This window comes from Lissotriton helveticus, chromosome 8 (assembly GCF_964261635.1).
Source record: "Lissotriton helveticus chromosome 8, aLisHel1.1, whole genome shotgun sequence".
Taxonomy (NCBI): Eukaryota; Metazoa; Chordata; class Amphibia; order Caudata; family Salamandridae; genus Lissotriton; species Lissotriton helveticus.
The window spans coordinates 1058322863-1058342299 of NC_136069.1; the positions used below are offsets into that span (position 1 = coordinate 1058322863).

Below are 19437 nucleotides of genomic sequence, written 5' to 3' on the forward strand. Positions count from 1 at the left end.
AGTGGCAATCCTCCGTGCATAAATCAAGATGTACAGGCATTTATCACAGGCTAGCGATGACAACCTGTAACCAGAGGGAGGAAAGCAGCCAGTGGAGAGAAAACATTTCGCCGACCAGTTAGAGCCTTCATCTCCCTTTTGTAGTGCTCGTGTTTCTCTAGTTCGCGAAAATAATAGTCATTTAAAAACATAAATGCATCGGACCATCTCCCAGCAAAGCAGACCAGCTAATGTTACAGTTCTGGAAACCACTCCTGCTACCTTGTGTCCAATGACAGGTGGCATATGTTAAAAATCTAAGATAAAAAAACAATTACCTGTTTAGATTGAGTGATATGGACCTCTTTATGACTGATTGTGGAATAGCCAGTAGGGCTATTTCCTTGGGTGGAACATTGCTAATGCCCACAGAGCCCTTGTGGGGTCTGCTTTCTAGTGTTTGAAATCACCATGGTAGTGCCATGCAGGTGGAGGATATTGCCACGGGTATCTATACATTCACCAATTCAGTCTCTTAGATTTAGCAATCAGTAGAGAATGTATTAGCACTAAAATTAAGAACAGAGAGCACTTTCTCAAAGATCCCTTAACCGCATGCGCGCTAGCGGTTTTCCCGCTGTGCGCGGCACTTTTAAAAAACCCGCGTTACATGACGAGCTCAGCTCGTCCTGAGCGTACGAGAGGCGTAACTCATGACGAGCTGAGCTCGTCATGAGCGTCGAAGGGGTTAAAGCAAGGTTACACTGTCAAACACTTGCCATGTCAAAAGCCGTCATGCACTTTACATGCATTAATGCAAAGGCACCTGGCAGTCTGAGCCAAGGTTTGCCGGGCTGAAGATTTCACAGCCCTGAGAGCAGTGACCTAATCAGCTGGGCAAGGATCTGTGAGGTCTTCCCTCTCATGACGAGGAGGAGTGTTACCAATAGAGTCAGCCCTGGGAGCTTCAGGTAAGAGCCGTGATGTGTCCACCGCTGAAAGTCTATCACTGACGCCTCTTCACAGACTGGGACGGGGTGAGCAAATATCACTGACCACACCCCACTCTGTGATGAGTTAAGGAAGGTCCTCCTCTCATTGACAGACCCATGACAAGGTCAGCCAATGAGAGGACTTGGAGGGATCTTCCATTCGCTCCCAGAAGCCTCCAACTCCTGTTGGGGCCTTTGTGCTTCTCCCTCACCGCTGCAGCCCAGCAAGTGCTTATTGAATTTTTAGCTGCATGCATGTAAGTATGAATGCATTTATATCTCCACATGTATGAATAGGTGTGTGCAAGTATGTGCTTGTGAATGGTGGGTGTGCGCGCATGTGAATGAATGGGGAGAGTAAATGTGCATTTGGATGGGTGTGAGTATGTGGGCAAGCTTGTGAACGGATGGGTGTGAGGGTTTGTGCTTGTGAGTGGATGGGTGGAGATTAATGTGTTCAAGTGTGCCTACCTCACTAGTACTAAACTTTTCGACCCACTACTGGATTTCCTGGGGGCTCTTGTAGCCCTTAAAAAGAGTTTGTTAGGTTACTTTGAGAGACACACTTATGCTTTTTATAACAGATTGTATGTATCTATATGTGTCTTTTATGATTATTTATGATCGAATAAAGACGGAAATTGAGAGAGACACTCCTAGGCCCCCTCATCCCCCTAGAACTCCAGGAGTGCATTGATGGTTCTAGGAAATGATGCAATAACACAGTCCCTGGCCCCACCCCTGAAGACTGAGTCCCTGCTCGAATCTGTGGCCGAGCTATATTCTACATTCTCCATTTATGGGAATTGATTAATTACAAAAATGTGATCAGTGGTATAAGGAAAAGTGCCTGTTCCTTTTAAGGTAAAATATGTTTCTTCCCCATGTTTTCATCACAGCTGATAATAGTTTTCAAGCCAAGTAGGAAGACACCAGAGCTTACTGATGGGAGTATAGGTCGAGAATTGCAAGGGAGAAAATGTAGTTGGGATATCTACAAGTGAATGTTGAATTATTCTCACAAGGTCAGTTCACTTTATACATTTCGGTATATGTCAGAGAAGGTACTTGTGATGTGTCTACCTCGCTGGTACTGCCGTTGGCCAATGGTCGACTCGGCCCCGCCCGTTTTGCAGAAGTGCCTCACTTCCGCCCAATCGTGGGCCCAGTGGAGGGGTTAATAAACTGAGGATCATTAAATGTAGTAATACTAACACCTGCTATTTTCAGAGTTTAGAAATGGAAATAAAAGCAGCACTAAACACAAGGTATTCCTGTCATTATTATTATTCTCCTTTAACAACACTGGGATGTGGGGAAAGAATAAGAATATTTGCTTATAAGGCAACATCTACAGTTCGCAGGCTCAACGTACATTTTTCAGCTGCAAGATATCCCTTTCCTGGTGGCGTGGGGTCAGTGTGCTGTGTGGGTTCCAGCTCTTGCTGGCCCACTACTCCTGTGCCCTTGCGCTTTCTTGGTCATGTTGTTTAAAGTTGGTGGATCTTTTCTTGGGACGAACACTGAGGGGTGAACTGGAGCATGGACTTACAGCTATTTCCCCCTGTGAGTCTTGGATCGGATTTGCAGGGGTATAGTTGGAACGCGGGCGGTTGATTGACCAAGCAGACTGAGGACATGTAGTGTATGTCCAGGAGATGGTGCATTGGTCAAGGAACCTTGCCACCAGATCAAGACAGCTCCTGACTGGCAGCTGGCTTAAATAAAAAAGGGCTTTTATTATTTTTCTTGCTGAAAAAAACAAGATTCACGCAGATACAATTGTGACAGTTCCCACCCTCTTCCACCATTACACCAATGAGAGAGAGAAAAACAAGTCTCAAGAAGATGTAATGCATCTACAAACCTAAACAGATACATTGCCCTGACATGAGATACTGTGTGCTAGTGTATATTCACTTACCTGAACATCAATATTAAGGCTGATGGCACGGAAAGCATTCACCAATATCAAACAGTTGTGCAGACACTGCTCTGGGATGTATGGATGAGTGTACATGGTCACAAAGTGAGAAGAAATCTGAAAAAAAGATGAACATATATGATTGTTATTCTCTCTCTGGAAAGGTTAGGAAGGCAGGTGAGGATCTATTAGATAGTCGGATTTGGGCCCATAGGTACTGATGTGTATGGTGACTCAGCCCCTACATACTGATGTTTCATGATCCCAGGCATAGTTCTGTTTCTGAGCAGAATCCCTGCAACAAATTAATGTAGAATTCAGTAAAAAAAAAAATACAATTAAAAAAAAGGAAGTCAACTTCTTCCAGTTTTGTCGGCCAAATGGAAATATCACCAACCTCTACTTGAAAGCTCCCTCACATACGAGACTATGAAGCCAATAAAGTCTACCACGATGTAGGAACAAAGGTCCCATGCATGATATTTATAGGTCAACCTGTTCCTAGGAAATCATATTTGTTGGCCCTATATGATATATGAAGAGAACCCAGACGGATGCTCTTCTTATTTTTTACGCCATTTCCTCCCTGAGTTCTAGGCTTTGATAAATGGTAGCTAGCATCTGAAATTACCAAGTAGTGTTCTTTTTGTCATGGCTGATTGCCGTCCCAATTACAAGACTGTGGCTTAGCTTGATTAGAAATTTGAGGCAGCCAATCTATAGTTCCGTATCACCGGCCGTTTGCCTGTATCCAAAAGGATGGATAATGCCTATTGGTTTTCTGTGTTTATAGTCATATGACCATCTGCACAGCTCTTTCAAACGAACCAGTATCCCTTCCTGTTCAATGGAAATAAAAGGATGCACGTGTCCAACTTTTCAGGATCAAACCAGTTCAAGTAGGTCAGCCTTTAACTCAAGAGATGAGACATTTGAAAAAGACTGTCTGTCCATGCCTCTCAACCTGTGTATAGATCCGCTTAGGAAGCAGATGTCCATCAACAGCCCCCGACTAGTTGGCAGTCATTTGAGTGTGATACACATTGAAGTGGATATTATGGCATGTCTTCCATCCCCAATGAAAGTGAGGTGATTGTGCACCTTTTTGGAATAAGGTTACCAAAGAGTGGAACAACACTTCCAGTCAGATACATTAAGTGACAAGTATCAAACTCCTAATATTTGGGGACAACTTTGAATTTCAGTGGATAGTTGACGTCGGTCCAGCTGCCAATATTTATTGATATAAGCTGGCCCAGTGGGCCAGCAGCTTGTATCGGTGTACAGAAATCCTTGCAACTTTTAGCAGCAAGGATTTCCGTCCTTTGGTACTGGCCTGGACGAGGGACAAAAAGACTAAGTGCTCCACACTCGTCTTTTTTCGAATGGATGCAGAACAAGCATCATGGATGAGGAAAATCAACTTGATGATACCTGACGAAAGGAGGTAGACAGCCTTGTGAGCCCAATAGCTGCTTGAGTAAAATATCTGCATGGTTCAGCTGACATGAACCAATGCCATGAATCGACTTCCTCTACTGATAGGGAGCCGTCAAGAACAGAGTGCCACTGCTCAGTCAGAACTTAAGGCTGCATCTCAACAATGTACTGGCTGCTGGTCTGTACACAACTTTTCTTCTTGCTTTGAGAAGAACAATACAGCAAGTTGCACCAGTGGTGTGTGGAAGGGAACCACAAATACTCTCAGAGTGCAGACTGTTCATGATCAGTCATCTGCCTGAAAGCTTTACCCTCCTTGGTTATGCTCATGTGCTATCCCTCAGTGTATCACGCTGTCACACAAAGGGCCCTCATAAGCCGCCAAGCCACCCCCTACTAATATCAGGTGACTGGTGGTCTAAGAGCTGTGCTTAACCCGCCATCCATACAGATTGAAGGCATCTGAGGTTCCTCCTTCAACAGTAGAATCCCATGATACTTCCACAGCAAGGGCTTCCCTGGCTAACATACACTCCGGGCATGCTGTGAGAGAGAAACTTCACAAAGGACTTGGGGGCTACATGATTTAATTTTCTCCCGACTTCCATGACACATTATGCCACCACTGAGACATATAACCATAAGAAAATGCTAAATAAACCACTGCACTTTCAATATCCTAATCAGACAGGCAACACTTAGGCCCTCCTGAGGCCCCGTATGATGTTACCTGCACAGTGTTTAATAAAGTGGTATGTAATAGAAACACATGAAGCCCCTACATAAGCTGGCTTTGTGTTTTAATAACTAGCCATTGCATGTGGGCTAAGTTACTAAAGAGTAAAAGTCCAGCTATATTGAGAATGATCCAAACATAAGATACTAAACTTAAACAAAATGAAAGTCCAGTTCTATTATTAACTAAGACATAAGCTACTAAATAACAATAACGTTATATTCTATTAACATTTTACTACACATGCCAATATAGGACATTGTGAACTATTTACGTGTCAACTGGGTCTGAATTTTCCCCTGCACACCTCATCAGACACCCTTCTCTGTTTGACCTCTGTACCCTCTGAAAACCAAAGCCCAAAAAGAGGAACTTGGCAATGTATTGACCTTGCAGTAGTCACTTGCTCCTGTGGTCCAATGGACAATGGCAATACATTCTGCAAGTATTCTGGTCTGCCAATAGTTTTGGACCTGGCATTTAGGGAGCTCTAGCACTTGAATCAATATCTAGCTCTTCTGAGAAAACCGAATGGCGCATTTAATGTATTCACACCCAAAAATGATATATTTTTAGGTCGCGCTACCCCACCTTAAAGATGACTCGTTTAAAAATGTTTATATGCTGCGTATTTACATTTCTCTTCAGTGCAGTTCAGGCGGCACGCACAAAATCTTTTGAAATGGTTTAAGTTAAAAATAATTGAAATTAGGTGAACGCAAATGTGAATCGTGTGTCTCAAACCTTGGGTCCAATTGTGAGGAAATGTGCCACTAACAGACTTACACATAAAAAAAACCTGGAAAAAACCACGTCAAATATACGTTCATGTTTTTTAGTAAGTCGGATGTAGACAAATGGGACCACTAAAGACATGTAGTTTACTTACATATGTTGGCAAACAAAACATTTTTTTTTAATTAGCATGTTATATACATTAGAAAGGCAAGTACTGCTTACCAAAAATGGGCAATAAGAAGCAATCACAGCTGCTAGCACCAGGCCATCCAGAAGGTCTCTTTCAAAGTTTACAACCCATCTCTTGGGTGGGATTTTGCCTGTTGGAAACAATAGAAAAAAACAAATGAAGCGACGAGAAACAATACTTGTAAACCGATATCAAGTATTACTTAGCATCCATAGTCTATACACTGCCGGCACTCCCCAAGTGACGATTTTCACAAGTCTCGATTTAATACAATGTGACTTTTTGTTTTTAATGTAACTGCTTTTATGGTTTTTTTACCTGCCAAAAACCGAATAAAGAAACACTTGACTTGACTAGTGTAAAAAAAAAAAAAAAAATGTGACTGGCGTGCAAATCAGGGTCCTGATTAGCAAGAGCTTAGGTATGCAACAACATACAAATGAATGCATTGTACAATCTTTATGCACAAAGGACATTTGATTCATGGAACTGTGGCCAAGCGTTCCTCGGTGGTGAGTCACCCTGGCTCAGTTGTAAACTAGGGCCAGGTGAAAATTAGATTATACTGAAGTCGTTCGCATAATTTCGGGAAGTTTGTGTTATGCTTGCTATGTGGAATTCCAGAAATTACACCATGCATCTTTAGGTCAAAAACAGCAGTAGGATGCATTTTGGGCTAAAATGTCATTCTAAATGACATATTTGCATTTTGATAAATTATGCATACCTATACAGGAAATTACACAAATTTTGCTCACCACTTTAAACCTCCAGTAAGAATCCAATGCTCATTCCAAGAATGTGATGTACCTGAAGCCTGGAAAACAGCACAAGTCATACCGCTAAAAAAGAAACCTAATATCCCTATCACTCAGTTCCAAAACCTCAGACCCATTTCTCTCCTGCCGCAATGTGCCAAGATAATAGAAAAAATAGTTAACAAACAGCTCATGGCCTTTCTAGAAAAGGAAACTATACTCCACCCCTCACAATCGGGTTTTAGACCTGGCTACTCCACAGAGTCAGCTGTGCTGTACTCTACGGAATGTATCCGTAAGATGGTGGACGAGGGAGAGACAGCAGCGTTGGTCATGTTAGACCTAAGCGCAGCGTTTGATACTGTGCTGCACTCCACGCTGCTGTCTCGACTCTCGGATATAGGAGTGAAAGATCAGGCACTACGGTGGCTTGAATCTTTTCTCACCAAAAGATCGTTTCAGCTGCACTGCCCACCCTTTAAATCATCTTCTCGTAGCGTGAGCCATGGAGTTCCACAGGGCTCTAGTTTGAGCCCTACCTTATTCAACATCTACATGGAACCCCTGGCTCACGTTGCAGAAAACTTTGGGGTGGGCATTGTAAGCTACGCCGATGACACCCAGTTGATGTTTAAACTCACCCCAGACAGCGAGGAATACGCCACCAATTTCTCCAGCTGCATGGCGGCTGTTGCCACTTGGATGGACAACAATTGCCTCCGCTTAAATGGAGACAAGACAGAGGTATTGGTGGTGGGGAACAAAACATCGATATGGTCTCAGGCATGGTGGCCTACGGCCTTGGGGGAACTCCCCTGTCCTGTTGATGAAGTCAAAAACCTAGGGATTATGATCGAATCGGACCTTTCGGGTAGATCCCAAGTTAGCAAAATAACAGGCAAGTGTTTTGGCACGCTAAAAACCCTGCGGAAAATCATTGATATTATTCCTACTGAAGCCAGAAAAATCATTGTTCACGCTCTGCTAACGCCCCACCTGGATTATGGTAACGTACTTCTCTTAGGCCTGAACCAAAATCTTTTACAGCAGCTACAATGTATTCAAAATACTGCTGCTCGCATGGTGTTGGGTGTTCCAAAAAGAACCTCTTCCGAGGCTGCCCTTTCCAAACTTCACTGGCTCCCTGTTAGGGAAAGAATCAGATTTAAAAGCCTCTGTTACGCCCATCGAATTGCCCACAATAAAGGACCTGCCTACCTCAGAAGTCTCCTTACCATCCATCGTCCAATCAGAGACTTAAGATCATCTGGTATGACACAATTCAAACTTCCCCGCATTTCCAGAGCAAAAATGGGGGGTAGATCCTTTCGCTACTTAGCTGTAAAGCATTGGAATGCCCTCCCAGTGCATTTGCGAATGGAACCCTCGGAAACTCTATTCAGAGCTAAATTAAAAACTCACCTTTTCCCGCAATAATGTTCTTCGGTCTCCTCTTTCCGGCTCTCCTCTCCTTGAGAGTTGTCTGTTAGCAGTTAGCGCGGGGATACACAGTTGTGTGCAGCCATGCGCTTTATAAATGTCCTATTATTATTATTATTATTATCCCTAAAATTGGTATTTTGGCTCATTAAACATGGCCTGCGGTGTAAATGGTATAGTACCATATAAGACCTAATGACTACAGATTAGACGTCCTAATGCAGCAGGCCACATAGGAACACTGCTTATGACAACCACCTAATCAGCCATGAATGTACTTAGTTAAGGATATTGTCACCATGGGCCCAATACACAATCAACTCTTTCAAAGCCACATTTGACTGTCCACGTTGCTGCCGTTAGGGGAAAACTAATGATAATGTGACTTCATCAGTATTTCCCTATTGCTGACGTCACTGCCATACAGTACATATCCGCCATTACCTGAAAAGCTACAACTCTTACATGGAACCAGGAGGCAATTAGATAGCTACCGTGAGAACAAACCAATGAAAAACATAACATTTTTGGACGTCCCCAACCACACTACTAATACTAATTACCATCAAACCTTGGTTGAACCTAATAAAATCCAGAGAATTGAGCAATAGCCAAGAATCACGATTGAAACACATAAGTATATATTAAAAGTAAACATGCAGTATGACACTTAGGGTGATAGAGGAATGGCCACAGTGGTGCAACATAGGCCCCCGCTTCAGGGGACACCCTCAGCACAGTACCCTGGCCTGAGAGCTCCTGACTGAGTCTGGAGGAGGGCCTCTCCATGTACTTTGCACTGCAGGGGGCCCCCCTCAAGTTTCGCTACGCCACTGCCTGGCCACACCTAGAGGAAGCACTTTGAACACAACCCCATGCACAGGTCAGCTCGTGGGTATCTTCTCCAGTAAGTCATTCAAAGAACGTTTAGCTGTTTGCAAGCAATGTGAGCACAGTAAGCGATATCACTAATTAAGGTAGCATAAGGAGGTCAGTCAGAGCAAAGGATTAGTCAGTGCGGAAGATCAGGAGGGATTTCCTATCATGCCCAATGCATACGAGCAGGGATAAGACCTAACAGCAAGCAACACACAATTAATATGTGCTGATAACATCGATACCCTTTTATTACCGTTATGGGACAGCATATGTTAATTATTAGAGTTCACAAGTTTAAGGACAATTTTTATTCAAACAATCAAGTTGAATTCACTTGGCTAGATAAGATATGACAGTCAATCTATTCACAATTCAAATCTTCTGGTTACCTCTATAACATATGACCAGTGGTGGCCGCTCTGTTAGAGCGGAGGAGCGCCACCCTCCCCGCCACCAGCAAATAACACGATAATAAAGGGGTTTTAATCCCATTTTATTAACAAGTTATTTTAAGCCTCTGGACCCGCCACCTGGACTCTGATGAGTCTTAGGGGCAGGCCAGGGAGATGACACTGCTGGTGGAGGAGTGGTGGGCACTCCCTTCCCTGTGCATGAGGTCTTTGGCCGGTCGTCTTAAGCCGGAAAAGCCGCTCAAGCGCAGAGAATATTATTTATTTGTCTCCGAACCCTCCCCGCCTACCTCCTCCACCTCCCTCCTCGCCCCCGGCCGGCCCGTCCGCCCACCCACTGTGGCAGGGGACGGGCTGCTACTGAGTATGACAGGTATGTATAAAGAAATCGCATTAAATAAATAAATACATAAATAAATAGCACAGACGTTATCTCAGCCTTTAGACATGATTTTGCACCTATGAATTCAGTGATAATTAATCACAAGGATAGTTAGCAATTACCACAAGCTGCATATCCCTTCATTAACGAGGCACAGAACCTCTTGATATTAGCAGATTACTAAAGTTGATAATTTGTAAATATATAAAAATGTCTCTCTAATCTAAAAAGAAAAAAAGAATAAATTATGCAAGCAACTTTTGATGCTTTGGCAGTTTTGTGGCATTAGTCACTTTTAGATTGTTTGATTCACAATTCGGTCTCCTTCACATTGAATTAGCGGTGTAAAATAACCGTAATCACAATTTATTTCCCCCCTGAACCGCATTGTTTTCAACTATTTTCAGAATCTGCCCAAACAACTTCCTGGTGAATTACGTTATTTCATCCAGTGAACGGCCAGGGACATCGGTTTCTCAGTTTCCCTTCTCAGTAGGTACTTAGTCTTCCCGGATGACAAAGCATTAAATAAGAAAAATATTAACACACACTGCCCAGCTTCATCATTCACCAGTCTCTCTTGGGCACCAAACACAGCTTGTGGCCTATATAAATTATGTACCGCAAAACAAACTGTATAGAACTTTAGTTTTTTAAATAAACATTTTCACGATTGTAAAAAAGAAATGTATGCACTCAAACTAAAAAAAGTTTGTGACACATATATACAGCGGTTTCATACATGTATTATGGTCCACCAAAATTGATCAGACATTTACAAAGAGGAGGAGGTTTATCCTGACTCTAGAACACCTCAATGGCCTCTTTCTACTCTAAGGTGCAGCTATCCATTCTAAAGCCCATATACATTTAATCAACACCTTACTCATACAAATAAGTTATGTAGCTTCAGTCTGCCGCCTGCGCTGGACAACATGTCTGATGAGGAAGTATAAACCTCCATAACAGCCCAGTCAATCCACTGTGTCTAACTTATTTTTAATTTGTTTATTTATTCCCTTGTTTCTAGTTGTCTTTGTGCTGCTATCCTGCATGGGATGGTGTTTGTTCTGGGAGACCCTGGGATTACTTAACTTCACATCACTTTATGAGGGTAGTCCATCTCTAGTTTGCAAAACCGACCAAAAAGAATAGATCCACCACTAATTCAGGGCCTTCACCAGGACATTTTTAACAATGGGTGTAGGTCAACAATTATTCTACTTTATTTGAGACTCTCATCAACGAGGTTGAAATCAGGATGGTACTCTGTTCATCATTCTTGTTGAGTCAATAAGTTTCTTTGTGTTAATGTTCTTACTAAGGGAGGGGACACATTCAATGGGACTCAAGCCTGGTCTCATTCAGCCCTACATTTTCCATGGTCAAATGCTGCGGGGTGACAGAGCCGTCAGCTTTGCGCACTGTCCACTCTCATTCTCCTAACACAATCAGAGATCATTTATTCTCGGACCATGGGAGGAGCAAGGTGTGAGGACTCCTCCAAACAAGGTTTTCATGCAGTCTTCAGTCTTACACTAATCCAGACTTGTGAATGCCATTAATGATACAGAGGATGAGGTATTGGGAGTCCGTTCCGGAATAAATTGATTGATTGAAAATTGCTTTCTCATCAAAAAGGAAAATCTTTTCCCCTCTGTAGTCCAGGAAGCAACGTAGCTTAGGGAGGTGTTTGGAGTGTTACACCCCCCTAATGTATTATTTAATAAATAGTTGGGTACAGGAGCTTTCAGTCGGGTGTTATAAGGTGTCTGTTGGATTTCACCTGGATTTTTTAAATACTCTCTCAAACAAAAACACACACACATGCACTCTTGTTTCTGTTTTGAAGGTCTTAAAACATAGTCATTTTACAAAAAACAGTTTTAGCACCCCTCACAATCCGCACTAATTTCTCCTTCCACTGGCCATTAAGCCCCCCTCATAGGTTGCTTGTCATATACTGATTAACATGATATGTCTGAAAATCTGAAGCTCACCCCCCCCCCCAGTCTTAATGACCAAGCTACGCCCCTGAATTCAGGGTTGAGCATCAAGTCCCAAATAGGCTTTAGAAATGCCTCGTCTAAAACTTCCCTCATTCTGAAATACAAAGGTTTACTTAAATACGTATTCTCATATACCCTTGTCACGTCTATTTTGTGACATTCATTACTTTGCGACTTCCAGATTCTCAGATTAGGGGCAGTGAAAACAGGATATCACATATGTCAAAAAACTGCTGTTATCTTTCTCTTTAGCTGCTCTTATCTTTCTCTTCAGGTCCCAATTTCTTCGCCCTCCATACTTCCCTCACATTCTCTGCCATTACCAGACTGAGGAAAGGTACAGAAATGGACAAAGTGATAGTCGTGCACGCTGATGTTATGAAAAAAGTAAGGGAGCGATAGCTGCCAGAGAAATGCAATTTAAAACTTAGCTTTTATGTTGGTGCGTGTAATGCCAATGTGTTGCAAAATTTGAAAAAGAAAAAAATACACGAAGCTTAACCAGGTATAGACTAGACTACACGTAATCCCACAATAAAATGGAAGCAATTCATTCCTGTGGCATCAAATAACCTGTCCATTAAAACAACAAGCTTACTACAAAAACAACAAGCTTACTACTATAATGCTTCCTAGCTTGTCTGATCACTTTAAATTGCATTTTTAAAAGTCTAGAACTTTCAACTCCCAACTTTAGCAATCAGGCACACAACTGAAATAAGGCAGGCTGTAGATGTGGAATTTAGACGAAAACATAGCATACTTTTGGTAGGCATAGATGAAAACTAGATGCCTGGTGCAACTTTTATGCCAGTGACATAACAGAACTTGACCCCCCCCCGCAAAGTACATGGAGAGGGGCACGCCACTCTCCAGAACCAGTCAGGAGCTCCGAGGCCATGGGCCTGCCACCAGTGCACAGTACCGGAGGCGGTCCCCTGGAGCTCGGGCCAGCCCCCACCCGAACGGCAGGCGCTGCGGGGGCTATTGTTTGCCACTGGATCATGCTTGAATGGCCGTTATGTGGGGGCATCAGGACCATAGGGAACGGACGGTCGTTAATATTAGCGGTCAGTCTAATAATCAGAGGAAAAAGAGGCGCAAGTGATAAGGGCAGTTTCAGAGGTGACCTAAAGAGACTGGTAAGTCTGACATGTAGGCCCTCCTTTTCTGCCTTGCAGCTTGTGGTTTCTGGCATTCTGCAGAGAAGTACAGACGGACGGGCAAGGTGTTGGTATGGTTTTACAGCTCATTTTCTTGTGGTTTTACAGCTCATTTTCTTGTGGTGGCCGCTCTGTTAGATCGGAGGAGCGCTGCCCTTCCCGCCACCAGCAAATAACACGATAATAAAACGGGTTTTAATCCCATTTTATTAACAAGTTATTTTAATCCCCTAGACCCGCCCCCTGGACTCTGATGAGTCTTAGGGGCGGGCCAGGGGGATGACACTGCTGGTGGGGGAGTGGTGGGAACTCCCTTCACTGTGCATGAGGTCTTTGGCCAGTCGTCTCAAGCCGGAAAAACCCCTCAAGCGCAGAGAATAATATTTATTTGTCCCTGTTATGTAGTTAGCAGTCCAGTAGTTGGGTGGGTGGAGCTAGCTGGGTGGAAGGGAAGAGGAGGAGCGCAAAGCGGAAGGGGTTAGCTAGAGTAGGGACGGGGACCGAGAAGGAGGCATGTAATAAAGCTCCTGTATAACTACATCCATACTGGTCTGTGGTCATTGCAACGATACGACAACTGGCGACGAGGGTGGGATTGGGCATTACCATTGCCCACAGAACCCTGCAGGAGCGCCCCGTCCCGAGCCGCGTCCACAAAGAAGAACACGGCTGTGAAAACGGAACTGCCGCCTGACACGAGAGGCCAGCAGCAGGTGACCCTGTTCCCCAGTCCAGCCACCGTGGGGAGCCAAGAGGGGCTGAAACAACGAGCGCTGACACGCTCGAGTGGAAGAGACTCTTCGCGCCAAAACCGCGACTCACGCCTGATGCGTACAAGCCGGCACGTGTTGAAGGAGCAGAGGTCGGGAGCCCACCCCGACTCTGCCTGCCACCCAAAGGTATCCAGAATTGTCCTGACGGCCTGCATCACTCACGGAAGGCCGGCGGACCCCTGCCAGCAAGTGCAGTGCAAGCGGAGCCTGGGCGGCGTGCGAGGCCTCGTGAGCTCACCCCTGATGCGCGAGGGTTAGCGAGGTGACGCCGAAAAAGCACGAGACGCCAAGAAGCAAGGTGGGAGCCTACCCCAACCTTACCTGAGCACAGCGGCGGAGACACAGAGTGGGAACCGGGCGAAACGTTGCAGGTGAGTCCTGACTGAAGCAAGTGTGGTCTGAATGAACTGAAATAAAGTCCCACGTGCAACTAAGCAACGGCGGCCATTTTGAAGTCAGGCAGCCTAGAGAGACACCCCTGTGAAACTTATGGGCGGCCATGTTGGAGTCAGGCATCAGCAGGCACAAGCATGAAAGAATAAACAAAAACCACTCAAGACAAAGAGGAGTGACAAACAAGCATTGGTCGCTGTAAATGTGAGTGAATAAACAAGCATGAGCAAAAGCAAATAACTTTGAACACAAGTTGACCGTGACTACCCGGCCAAAGCACCTGCAAACGAGAAACGACAGGCTGAGCAGAGTCAGAAGAAAGGTGAGAAGCACGTGGAATCACAATGGTTACCCCAAACGTATCCCCACAGCGAAATGAAGTCAAACCCGTTATTGCTGGGGCGTCACATCTGCGGGCCCCGGAACCGCTAACGCTGACCACAGGAGGAAGCATGGGCCCCAAGTGGCAAGAATGGCTTGAAGACTTCGAAGACTACATAGAGGGATCTAAGGTGACCGTTGACAAAGAAAAACTAATTGCCCTCCGCAACTTAGCAGGCAGAGAAATAAGTAAGATAATTAAAGACCTCCCACCCACAGACGCTGGAACCTATGACAAGGTACGCGAGGCACTGAACAAAAAATTCCTCCATAAAAGAAATGTGGACTATGAACGTCATGCGTTCCACCAAGCGCGCCAAGGAAAAGATGAGGCGATGAGCGCGTTCATCACTCGGTTACGTCGGCTGTCGAGACACTGTGAATTTGAAAATTTCTCACCGGATGCAGCCATCAAGTCGCAAATTATAGCCGGGTGTCATTCGGAAGCCCTCCGGAGGCGGCTGCTACGCAAAACTCATGAATTAGACAGCATTGAAGAAATGGCTCGTGTCTATGACCAGGCCACCACCATTAAATCTGGGCGACACGTGAGTCAGGAACAAGTATGTCGTGTTCAAGACAAAGGCGGCAATCGGAGAAACTCGAGAGAAAGACAATGGAGACCGAGACCATCGTCACGTCAAAGACGTCCGGATCACAGAAGGCGAGAACCTGGGAGAAGAGACAAGAGACCGGAGAGAACGAGAAGATGTTACCGGTGTGGGTATGACTACCCCCATGCTGACACTTGCCCTGCCATGGGTCAGCGATGTAGGAAATGTGGGCGGACGAACCACTTTGAAGCAATGTGTGGAGACTATCACAAGGAGAGGCGAAGTGAAACAACGAGGCCATCTCGCTCCGACACCAGCAAACATCACATACGAGCTGTCAAAGGAAAATCTACATTATCCTCAAGCTCGTCACACTCCAGCCGAGAGTCGCGCAGATCTCGATGGGAACGTAGATCACCTTCCCAGGACTACAGGTCATCATCCAGAGATTCAGAATACACTGTAGAATATGTAAACATGATTGCAGATCCCGACCAACTCAAAAAGTACCCACGTCTAGACATAAAGGTAGGGAACCACGACACGAAGTTTGTACTGGACAGTGGGGCTTCACTGAACTACATCCCAGTCACTGAGTAAGAGAGAATGAATCCGAAGCCCTTGTTGACTTACGCACCGGTCCGAGTCTTCACTTGGATGTCCAAGAAACCACTCCCGTGCTTGGGAAAGTTCCCAACAACACTCAAACATGACGACATTACCATACCAGCTGTCATACATGTCATCAAAGGCCCAGAAGCTGATTGTTTACTTAGTCTACCAACTGCAGAGCATCTCCGCCTTGTCGAAATCTTATTTTAAGTCAGTGACGATCAGGACATTGTCGGCAAGTTTCCCAAGCTGTTTCAAGGTCTCGGGAATTGAAAGGATGCCAAATACATCTACACATCGATGAACAAGTTAAGCCGGTGGCGCAGCACCCTCTACGTGTTCCATTCCATCTTCAAACGGCTGTGGAGGATGAATTGCAAGATCTCCTGTCGGCAGACATCATCGAACGAACAGATGGTCCAACCCCCTGGGTATCGCCAGTGGTCATCGTACCGAAGAAGGGTACCCCCAACAAAGTGAGACTGTGTGTTGACATGCGACGTCCCAACACGGCAATAGAAAGGGAGCGTCACCCTGGGCCGCATCTGAGTGATATGATCTCTGCCTTAAACGGAGCCAAAGTGTTCTCGAAGCTGGATTTAATCAAAGGCTATCACCAGCTGGAATTGGACGTCAAATCCCGCTACATTACGACGTTTGCGACTCACTTGGGCCTCTTCAGATACAAGAGACTGAGTTTTGGTGTTTCATCAGCTGCAGAAATTTTTCAGGAGGCCATCCGGCAAGTCATTCAACACATCCCCAACACTTTGAACTACAGCGATGATATTCTTGTGTACGGCTCCAACGTCCGTGAGCACGACATTCCACTCAATCATGTTTGTCACGCACTGTTAGATGCAAACCTGACATTAAACAAAGATAAATGTGAGTTCCACCAGTCAACTTTGAAATTCTTTGGCCACATTTTCTCAGGTGCCGGGATGAAACCTGATCCGGACAAGATAGCGGCGCTAAACGACACCAAGAGCCCACAAGATGTCAGTGACTTAAGATCGTTCTTAGGGATGGCTAGCTACTGTGCCCGTTACATCAGAGACTATGCGACAATCAGCCATCCCCTTCGCATTCTCACTAAACAAGGACAACCATTCAACTGGACGCCTCAGTGTGAACACGTGTTCAGGGAAATCAAGCATGCGGTAGAATCCGCCGACAACCTCTCGTACTTTAATCCTCTACGTAAGACTGAGATCACTGTAGATGCCAGCCCTGTGGGGTTGGGGGCGATTTTGGCACAATATGACAATGAGGCTGACCAGAGACGCATCGTTGCCTATGCCAGTCGCAGTCTGTCTGATCCTGAAAAGGCATATTCGCAACCAGAAAAGGAGAGTCTGGCGGTGGTGTGGGTGTGTGAACATTTCCACGTGTTCATCTACGGCAAGCACTTTACTTTGATCACCGATCACCAGGCACTGGTCACTATCTATGGCAACCCCAGATCCAAAATGCCCCCGAGGATTGAGAGGTGGGGTCTCCGACTTCAGGAATATATTTTTACCATTGTTCACAAACCCGGGAAGGCAGAGAACCCGGCTGACTACATGTCCCGGCACCCTCATGCATCGTCGGATTCCAGACCATCCATTGCTGAGGAGTACGTCCACTTCGTGGCTGACCAGGTGTTGCCACCTGCCATTCCCATGGAAGTCATCCGGGAAGCCACGACGCAAGACGCTATCCTGCGGAAAGTACGTCGTCGGATTCAGACCAACCGGTGGAGACATGACCCTCAAGATGAAGACAATGACACGACTGTCAAGCAGGAGATGCAAGCATTTCGACATGTCTGTGACGAATTATCCATCACCACCGTTGGAGTAATACTCCGAGGTCGACGGATTGTGGTTCCTGGTCAACTACGGCAGGGAGTTATCAACCTTGCCCATGAAGGCCACAGAGGAGTAGTATCAACAAAACGAGCTCTCCGAGAACTCGTGTGGTTTCCCCTCCTCGACCAGAAGGTAGAGTCCACCCTGAAGGATTGCCACCTGTGTCAGCTGACCAACAAAGGTGATCCACCGGCCCCACTACAAATGACTAACTTACCCAGTGGAGAATGGCAAGAGATTGCCATGGACTTCTACGGACCGCTCCACTCCGGGAAATATGTAATAGCCATAATTGATGAGTACTCACGATTTCCCATCGCCCAATTTGTGCCATCCACAAGCGCCTCTTGCACTCTCAAAGTGCTGGATGAAGTGTTTGCAACCTGGGGTGTCCCCAGAGAGGTAAAAACAGACAATGGACCTCCGTTTAGTGGACACGAATTCAGTGCATTCGCAAAACACCTAGACTTTAATCACAGGAAAATCACACCCCTCTGGCCACAGGCGAATGGCACCATCGAAAGATTTATGGCCACGCTCAAAAAGACATTCCAGCAAGCCAAAGCTGAAAAGAAGGATTTGCAAGTGGCCCTCAACGAAGTCCCCGGGCATATCGGACGACTCCTCACTCGACCACGGGAAAAAGCCCTGCAACACTCATGTTGGGGCGTCGCATGAGGAACCGCATCCCAACCTGGGAAGGGGCCCTGCGAGCAGTGTCGCCAGTCCGCAGCCATCAAGAGGTGATGGCGACTGACAAGTACAACAAGGACAAAATGAAATCATATGCTGATGACAAAAGGAGAGCGAGGTCATCGTCATTGCACGAAGGAGATGACGTTATCGTCAAGCAAGATCAACAGAGAAAGACTGACTGTCGGTTCCGAGATGAACCTTTGCTGGTTACCCAACAGAAGGGCACCATGCTAACTGCGGAATCCGATCAACGGCGAGTCACCAGGAACATATCGCATTTCAAGAGATGCTCCCGAGACAGAAAAGGTCTCTTGACAAATGTGACTGGCATGCTCACTCCTGAGGAATCTGCACCAGTTGAACGAGAGAGCAATAGCCAGCTCGATGAACCCCTGATCGATGATGGTACTGGAACCATGTCCACGCGACCCCGCCGAGACATTCAGCGACCAAAGAGACTCATTGAAAAGATGTGACCTAATACGTTGTTCTGTCATTTTGTTAAGAAAGGGGGAGATGTTATGTAGTTAGCAGTCCAGTAGTTGGGTGGGTGGAGCTAGCTGGGTGGAAGGGAAGAGGAGGAGCGCAAAGCGGAAGGGGTTAGCTAGAGTAGGGACGAGGACCGAGAAGGAGGCATGTAATAAAGCTCCTGTATAACTACATCCATACTGGTCTGTGGTCATTGCAATGATACGACAGTCCCCGAACCCTCCCCGCCTACCTCCTCCCTCCTCCCTCCTCGTACCCGGCCGGCCCGGCCCGCCCACCCACTGTGGCAGGGGACGGGCTGCTACTGAGTATGACAGGTATGTATAATGAAATCGCATTAAATTAATAAATAAATAGCACAGACGTTATTCTCAGCCTTTAGACATGATTTTGCACCTATGAATTCAATGATATTTTATCACAAGGATAGTTAGCAATTACCACAATCTGCATGTCCCTTCATTAACGAGGCACAGTACCTCTTGATATTAGCAGACTACTAACGTTGATCATTTGTAAATATATAAAAATGTCTCTCTAAACTAAAAAGAAAAAAAAGAATAAAATATGCAAGCAACTTTTGATGCTTAGGCAGTTTAGTGGCATTAGTCACGTTTAGACTGTTTGATTCACAATTTGGTCT

General features: G+C 45.4%; 1 protein-coding gene across 1 annotated transcript in view; it reads right to left on the bottom strand.

Moving 5' to 3' along the window:
• Positions 1–19437, bottom strand: part of CFAP47 (cilia and flagella associated protein 47) — a 2858849-nt gene that overhangs the window by 2053340 nt on the left and 786072 nt on the right. The window contains exons 34-35 of the mRNA XM_078657910.1: positions 6032–6129; positions 2896–3012 (exon numbers count right to left, since the gene is read on the bottom strand). Of these exons, the coding sequence (XP_078514036.1) occupies positions 2896–3012; positions 6032–6129 (215 nt within the window). The remainder of the gene's footprint in view (positions 1–2895; positions 3013–6031; positions 6130–19437) is intronic.